The sequence below is a fragment of the Oncorhynchus nerka genome, linkage group LG9b, assembly GCF_034236695.1.
Source record: "Oncorhynchus nerka isolate Pitt River linkage group LG9b, Oner_Uvic_2.0, whole genome shotgun sequence".
Classification (NCBI taxonomy): domain Eukaryota; kingdom Metazoa; phylum Chordata; class Actinopteri; order Salmoniformes; family Salmonidae; genus Oncorhynchus; species Oncorhynchus nerka.
Genome location: NC_088424.1, coordinates 33,876,736 through 33,885,034, shown reverse-complemented (window position 1 = coordinate 33,885,034; position 8,299 = coordinate 33,876,736). Strand labels below are relative to the sequence as shown.

The window sequence follows — 8,299 nt, the reverse complement described above, 5'->3', positions numbered from 1 at the left end:
AGGATCAGAGTAGGAAGGATCGGAGGTAAATGAACACTGAACAAAAACAACAATGTGAACGAACGAAACAGTTCTGTCTGGTGCAGATACAAACACTCAACAGAAAACAATCACCCACCACACAGGTGGGAAAAGGCTGCCTAAGTATGATTCTCAATCAGAGACAACTAACGACACCTGCCTCTGATTGAGAACCATACCAGGCCAAACACAAAAACACCACATAGAAAAAGGAACATAGACAACCCACCCAACTCACGCCCTGACCATACTAAAACAAAGACATAACAAAAGAACTAAGGTCAGAATGTGACATCCCCTTTTATTCTTATAAAACTCACCTATTCTTTCCAGTAGGTGAAAATATAACCCCTACTCAAACAACGTTCTGCCTTACCTCTATCGTAAGAGTAAAACTAAACTTTTCAACGTTCTCTTCCCTTTCAACTTCACACTTATGAAATGTCCAAGACTTTAAAAGTAACATGTAAATCACCAAATTTATAAAATACATCAGTCAATTCATAAGAATAACAAAACACATTTCGGTGGGCACAACTCTATCGCAATTACCTCTCCGCTATTATTTAGAATTCATTAGATTTAGGTAACTGTCTCTTCTATGATTCAGTCATTTAAATACGACTCCATTCTCAATATGTATTTTCCGCAGATCATTCAGGCAACAGACACAGTCTTGCATTGAAATCGCCTCGCTATTATTTAGAATGAATTAGTCTTTCAATTGAACCTAAACCAGCTATTAAAACGCTCAGTTTATATCTTAACCAAACACTAACAACCATATCTTTCCAGGAAAAACATACCAATAGTTGAATTACAATCAGAAACCCAGATTTGAGTAAATTGGTGTATAGGCTGGGAAACAAACCCAGGTCTCTCGTGTGGTAGGCGAGAACTATACCACTGGACCACCAAAGCTCCTGAAATGATGGAGACTCCTCGCAAATAACCCAATTTATAATTGTCTATAGTCATCAAATCAGGCACATAATACTGAGACAATTCCCAGGAAATAGCCCTAATTTAAAGGTCCAAGCATTTCATCAGACCAGAGGACATTTCTCCAAAAAGTACGATCTTTGTGCCCATGTGCAGTTGCAAACCATAGTCTGGCTTTTTTATGGCAGTGGCTTCTTCCTTGCTGAGTGGCCTTTCAGGTTATGTTGATATAGGACTCGTTTTACTGTGGATATAGATACTTTTGTACCTGTTTCCTCCAGTATCCTCACAGGGTCCTTTGCTGTTGTTCTGGGATTGATTTGCACTTTTCGCACCAAAGTACGTTCATCTCCGCTCCTTCCTGAGCGGTATGACGGCTGCGTGGTCCCATGGTGTTTACACTTGTGTACTATTGTTTGTACAGATGGGCGTGGTACCTTCAGGCATTTGTAAATTGCTCCCAAGGATGAACCAGACATATGGAGGTCTACAATTTTCTTTCTGAGGTCTTGGCTGATTTCTATTTATTTTCCCATGATGTTAAGCAAAGAGGCACTGAGTTTGAAGGTTGGCCTTGAAATAAATCCACAGGTACACCTCCAATTGACTCAATTAACTCATGTCTATCAGAGCAGAGAGAGGGAGCGAGATCATAGAAAGTGAATGTCATTCTAGTTCTGTGAGAGATACAGGCACACTTCTCTCTCTCACCACAGCAATGGCCATGCATTGGTCCATGTTTAATCAAATATACGTCATTCAACAGTAATACAGCCGTTGACTGTTGTCATGAGAAGCGACATAAAATAACGTTTTAAAAGAGCGGACAAAACTCACCTTGGTTCGATTTCTACAAATGTACTAACCACCACGTAGTCAGTAGATGAGACACTGACAGAAGATACTTAATAAGAAAACCGCGGAGCCTATTCACACAACTGTCGCAATATACCGTATGTAGGCTATATATTTTGGGGGGCTGCCACCGCACTCCTTGGACGGGCTGTCCTGTTTTCTTTCGGTTTGAAGATTGGAGTATCGGTACGTCATTATAATGCACGCTCATTAGTTCTACAGTAACATGACGCATTGAATAAACTGTACTCTCAAATTGTCAAGTCATCTCTCTTCCGGTTACAGAGAATATAGGGCCTTTTTATATTAAATGTAATTAACCCAACGCACATTTTGCTTAAATAAAACATTAGGCTTTATTGAAATTTAAAATGACAACACACACACACAGCAGAAAATGAGCTCCTGGAATTCCTTATCTATGTCCCAATAATTTACAAGTGCTCCCTTTCCTCATCTTATTTCCTTCATAACCACTGCTCTGCCTTATTGCAAAAACCACCAATAAATAGTTCAGTTGTCCCTCAAGAGATGAAAGACGGAGGGCCTCCTAGCGGTCTAAGGCTTTGCATTGCAGTGCTAGCTGTGTCACTACAGATCCTGGTTCGATTCCTGGCTGCGACCGGGAGACCCGTGAAGCTGTGCACAATCGCGTCACCATCACGCTTTAGTGACTCCTGTGGCGGGTCGGGCGCATGTATGTTGACACGGTCGCCAGGTGTACGTGGTTTCCTCCGACACATTGGTGCGGCTGGCTTCCAGGTTAAGCTTTGCGGGGTTGTGTTACGGAGGACACATGGCTCTCGACATTCACCTCTCCTGAGTCTGTACAGGTGTTGCAGTGATGGGACAAGACTGTAACTACCAATTGGGGAGAAAAAGGGGCAAAAAAAAAGAAAAAGATGAAAGACAGAACCTATTAAAGAGAACTGGGCTGAATCTCAAAAGAGGCTTCTTCTCTTCATTCCCTTTCCTCCATCTGAGCTGACATAAAATAATTGGACAAGTGAATTCAAATCTCTAGTAGGCACGGCAAGCCTACATCACAGTGCTTTCACCTATCCCATACGTGTCTCAGATCAGTGGAGAGGAAGCTATTTATACTGTTGAGACGCATCCTCAGGGTGAGGAGGTGTTGAAGGTGCTCCCCGGGGGTTGGAGGGAGGCGAATGGGGAGAAGTATTCGCGGACAAACACAAATACGTCGCTTGGTTTCCGTAGTAACAAAAACTGCAGGAAGTCAGCCATCATAGTGCGGAGCTCCGGGTGCTGCCGCAGGTACGAGGCATGCTCCGCCTTCAACTCCTCCTGTAACACACACGTCAGGTCATGTTGGAAACTTAGGGGTCAGTGGTTTAAGAATAAGGGGCTTGGGCAGTGTTTCCCTAACTCAGTCCTGGTGACCCCAAGGGGTGCATATTTTGTTTTTTTCCCTAGCACTACACAGCTGATTCAAATAATCAAAGCCTGGTGCTGAGTTAATTATTTGAATCAGCTGTGTAGTGTTACGGGGAACAAACTAAATGTGCACCCCTTGGGGTCCCCAGGACCGAGTCTGGGAAACGCTGGGCTAGGGTGAGAGTAGGGGTGAGGGATAGGGGGTAGGAAAATACTAATATGTCACCTTTCTGTCCAGGAACATGGAGTGCATCTGCATGTCCTCCTCCCAGACCAGAGACCTCTTCTCAAACACAGGCTTATCATCCCTCACCTCTGAGACACAACACAGATACACAAACACATGTAAATAAGGGAACAATGATTTCTTGCACAAAAGATTCAATTTTGACAAAATGCAATTTTGCAATGCAATCATGTATCTGAATGTCTGTTAATGTCTCATTGCCTTGTCACATATAAATGATGTCCTGAATTTTTTTTTTTTTTTTCTCATCGCCTGGCTTTATATTATTACATTTTTTAATTGTATTCACAGGAATGTCCCTGTATTGGGGTGTACTGTTATTATTGTTGCAATAAATTTTAAAAAGTTGCAATTTAAATATAAAAATAATTATATTTAAATAGGGGAATTACTCCTAATACTGTGTTGGTATGTGTGCATATGTGTGTTTTTGGTGTTTATGTACCTGTGTGTGTTTGGAGCGGGAGTAGCAAGAGCCTCATGGTCACAGGAGAGCCCACCTGCACTCGGCTAGCCAGATGCCTAAACAGGTGCAGGATATGACATCACACAAGTAGAAAGTGATGAGAGAGGCGGCGGTCAGAGACGGAAGAGGAAGCGACACAACCCACTCCCCTCTTTTTTTGTGTTTCAATGGAAGTCAATGAACTAAGTAGACCAGACCCAGCTGCTATCACATTGGAGTCTATGGGAGAGCCACTCCCCTAAGTAGACAGGAACTGACAATTCTTTTCAATAGTAAATGGCTTGAGTGAACTATTTTCATTTATCCACCATCTTTGGGGTGGTGCCCTGTATCTCGTTGGTCTGGTGGAAGTGATGTCATCTTACCCGTCAGACAGGAAGTAGCAGTGCCACATGGCTGGGATGTCCTCCACCGAGTCGACCGTCCTCTCCACCCCAAACACCTCCACCACCTCCTCTCCCGCCGTCTGCTGCCTGCACCCCAGCTCCTTCTGACCACAAATAGACCACTCATTAACCAAAAACTGTGGTCATTACGAGGTCGAATCAAACAAAAATGAGAACACAAATAAAAAGTTATAGTACTGTAAACAAACTCATGCACACTTTCCAAAAAGAAGACACTCATTTCTACTGTATAAGTAGGCTCACACACACATTCACGGACACACTCACATATGTGGAGGTGGATATGTGTGTGTCCTGGTCGAAGGAGAGGAAGGTCATGTTTTCCGGGACATTCTTCCTCAGAGCGAATACCCTCAGCAGCAGCAGGTTAGAGCCCTCGGACACTAACCCCTTCACAGAGGACAGAGGGTATGACAAGGTCTGCCTCCTAATCTCCTACACACACACACCCACACACACACAACAGGTTAGAAATCTCAGATAGAAATCCTTCTCAAAGAGCACAACGGAAAACACACACTCTGCCCTCCTACCTCACACATACATTCACCTCCTCCCCCTTTTCTCTCTCACCTCTCCCACAGTGGTGATTTTGTTCACCACCAGCTGTCCATCATGCTGGACCATGTGACACTTCCTGTCCAATCGGTGGTCCTGAAGCTGAGAGCAGAGAATTAGCCTATGTCGAGTCGCCAGAAAACGCTATCGTCTAGTTTTCAGGGATACTGTATTGTTTTCCATGAAAAACTGAAGTGTGAACTCTGCTCAGACTGATTCCTACGCCTGCCATGTTAGGTTAGCAGAGAATTGGTGGGAATGTTATATTGTAGAGTTTTATATTTTAGTCTCATAAGGTTTTGTAAAAATGGTCTAGATGGGTCTAGCCTGTGTAAACCGGTTTCAGGCAGTTTTACCTTGACGTACTCGTGGTGGTTTTGCTCCAGGGTCTCCAGGTTCAAAGAAAGGTAGGCTGATTGGAAATAGAGACAGAGATAGTAATCACAGACTGAGAAAGACCAACACTCACACTATCCCCATCTCACACTTTCCCTCCCCTCTGTGTCCTGCCTCCCTTTCCCTATCTCCTCCCTCCTCTCTTCCTCCCCCCCTGTCTTACCAGTGATGGCTGTACCACAGGGAGTGTTGTCAATAGCTCCATGGCTGTGTGCATGCAGCAGCAGGCAAGGCTGCTCCCTGCAAATGGTCCTCTCCACAGTCACCTTAAACTCTCCCAGCTCTCTGCCCCCCTCGGACACTGTCACCAGAGAGTCTTCAAACAGACACCGCTGCATCTCCGCAGCCCCTAAACACACACATTCACACACACACACACACACTGAAAACAAGCTACAGCTATAGCAGGGCTACGATGAAAGAGGAACTTGAGAGTGCAGGTGCCAACACTCAGCTAGCTCTACTTAACTCACGTATGCTGGACAGAAAGGCGATGGCCTCGCTAGATGCTTTTAACTCCACGGCTTCCTCCGTCGTAGCAGTCTCCTCCATATCAGACTTTCAGTTTGGAGCTTCAGATACACGAAATAATTCATATGGGCAGTTTGCCAAAGCAGCTTACTACAACAACATTAACAACAACACCACAGACTAGAGTTGGCAAACTAATACTGAGCTTGCTGGCTGAAGTTCATGTGATTGCAAATCATTATATAAAGAAAATGTTGATAGAATCAGTCAGTGAGCTCGCATGTTGTTACCTTATTTAGCTAGAAGTCTGGCAGAAGGTTAGACCAATCTTTTTTTCGCTGTTGCCGTCTGTCTATCTGTCTCAAGAGCATAAAAAAAAAACTCACAATATGGGTTGTCATGGCAACAACACCTGACAGTCGAAGAACCATAAAGGTCTTGTAAACACGCAGAAAATGGTTCTTGCGTAGGGATGACCAGGGATGTTCTCTTGACAAGTGCGTGCATTGGAAAATGTTCCTGTCCTGTTAAGCATTCAACCAAAAGTAATTTTTGGTGTCAGGGAAAATGTATGGAGTAAAAAGTTCATTATTTTATTTAGGAATGTAGTAGAGTAAAATGTGTCAAACATATTCATATTAAAGTTAAGTACAGCTACCCCTAAAAACAACTAAAATTGGACTTTAAAATATTTTAATGACTTCACAATACTGGTTTTGATGAATAAACAAGTTGTGGGTGTGTCGAACGTGCTCCATGGCTAAATATGTGGTTGCTTCAAGTTGTGTATTTACGGTATTTTATGTATTGCCTTGGAATCAAACTATTAGTTATAGTTTGTTAAACAGCTTACAGAAACAAAATTACAAAATGTAGACCTATCCCATCTTTGTTAAATATGTTAACTTGAACCTGTTTGCAGTCCACATTATTCTAAGTAATTGCATGGCTTCAATGTGGAAATGTTGAAGTTAACTGACTTGCCTTGTTAAAAATAAAGGTCAAATCAAATAAAAAATATATACATAGCGTTCGCACTGATATAACGTTAGTGGCTAGGCCTACTGTAAATTGCATTATGGCTGATCATGGACATGCCAAATGTTGTCAATAAGCAATATTAAATTCATTATTGATAAAGCCTAAAAAAAGAGCGAATAATTCTAATCAAAACGTGCCACTTACGTTCTCACCATAAAACCAGGACAATTAATCATTCTAATAAGTTCTGTTTTTTTTATACGAAAAACAAGCAATCTGTAAATACATATAAAATGTAATGATATCATAAAATCGCCAGCAAAAAAAAGACTACGCATTGCTGTTGAACCAGCCTTCGCTATAGTATATCTAAGGTCAGGGTAGCCTACGAAATGAGGCGACACATGTTTAAAAAAAACAAGTCTTCACTCCCAGAGTACCTGGGGCCCTGGTCTGAGACCCTGGTCGTGCTGTCGTTAGGACTGCAGCTGCAGCTGGCGTTCTACATTGTCCCTGAACCCTGCTGATCAAGTTCACCCAGGTCACTTGTGCTAGGTACTTTGTCACTGTTGATCAGGGCTGTGCTGATTCATGTGAGACAATAGTCTACATTGTCCCTGAACCCTGCTGGTCAAGTTCACCCAGGTCACTTGTGCTAGGTACTTTGTCACTGTTGATCAGGGCTGTGCTGATTCATGTGAGACAATAGTCTACCTTGTCCCTGAACCCTGCTGGTCAAGTTCACCCAGGTAGTCACTGTGCTAGGTACTTTGTCACTGTTGATCAGGGCTGTGCTGATTCATGTGAGACACTAGTCATGTATTTGCAACAAGAACAGTGAGTGTTGTGTTGGGGCTGTATATCCTTATTTTGCAAATGTGAACGTTTAGCGGATCTGGAGTGGACTACATTTGTATTCGCTAGGATGACTAAGATCCATCATTATCAATGACTACCACCTAATGACTACCACCCACACCCAATCTACCACCACAAACACTCCTCCTCAATCTATTGTACATGGAACAACAACTTGTTCTATGTATTTATGATTAATATTACATTTTGTCAATAACAGCTTCTACACATAATAGGAACATGCTTGACTGAAAAAATCTTTAAACATTTCTTCAGACTTAATGGACAGGGGTGATGCTGTTTCCCATCAGATTTCATAATATGCAAATATGTCAAAGTTATCAATTAGGAAGATGGTGCTGTTCAGAATGACACGTTTAGGACTGTTGAGGTCACAGGAGGTTGGTGGTACCTTAATTTGGGAGGACAGGCTCATGGTAACGGCTAGAGCGGTATAGTTGGAATGGTATCAAATACATCAAACACGTGGTTTCCTTGTGTTTGATGCCATTCCATTCGCTCCGTTCCAGCCATTATTATGAAGCGTCCTCCCCTCAGCAGCCTTCACTGGTTGATGTTCACAGGACTCTCCTAATGCTATATTGAACAAGCACCATGGATGAAGAGAGGAAAACAGACAGCCTCTCTTTACCACACCTTCACCAAGTCATCCAATGTTTGCTTCATGAATAATTGTTG

The 8,299-nt window shown here is 42.7% G+C and overlaps 1 protein-coding gene across 3 annotated transcripts; it reads right to left on the bottom strand.

The window, feature by feature from the left end:
- Nucleotides 1-2,149: 2,149 nt before the first annotated feature.
- Nucleotides 2,150-6,141, bottom strand: catip (ciliogenesis associated TTC17 interacting protein). 3 transcript variants are annotated; one of them, XM_029641927.2, is made up of 10 exons: nucleotides 6,052-6,141; nucleotides 5,764-5,862; nucleotides 5,454-5,639; nucleotides 5,251-5,306; nucleotides 4,910-4,996; nucleotides 4,604-4,771; nucleotides 4,295-4,419; nucleotides 3,909-3,985; nucleotides 3,443-3,531; nucleotides 2,150-3,126 (listed from the first exon to the last, which is right to left on the bottom strand). In XM_029641927.2, exons 2-10 carry the CDS (start codon nucleotides 5,840-5,842, stop codon nucleotides 2,938-2,940), a joined length of 1,056 nt encoding a protein of 351 aa, XP_029497787.1. In that variant the 5' UTR covers nucleotides 5,843-5,862; nucleotides 6,052-6,141; the 3' UTR covers nucleotides 2,150-2,937. The 3 variants fall into 3 exon arrangements, with proteins under 3 accessions (XP_029497787.1, XP_029497788.1, XP_029497789.1); XM_029641928.2 differs by having other exon boundaries at nucleotides 4,295-4,416; XM_029641929.2 differs by having other exon boundaries at nucleotides 4,604-4,726.
- Between the last annotated feature and the right edge of the window lie 2,158 nt (nucleotides 6,142-8,299).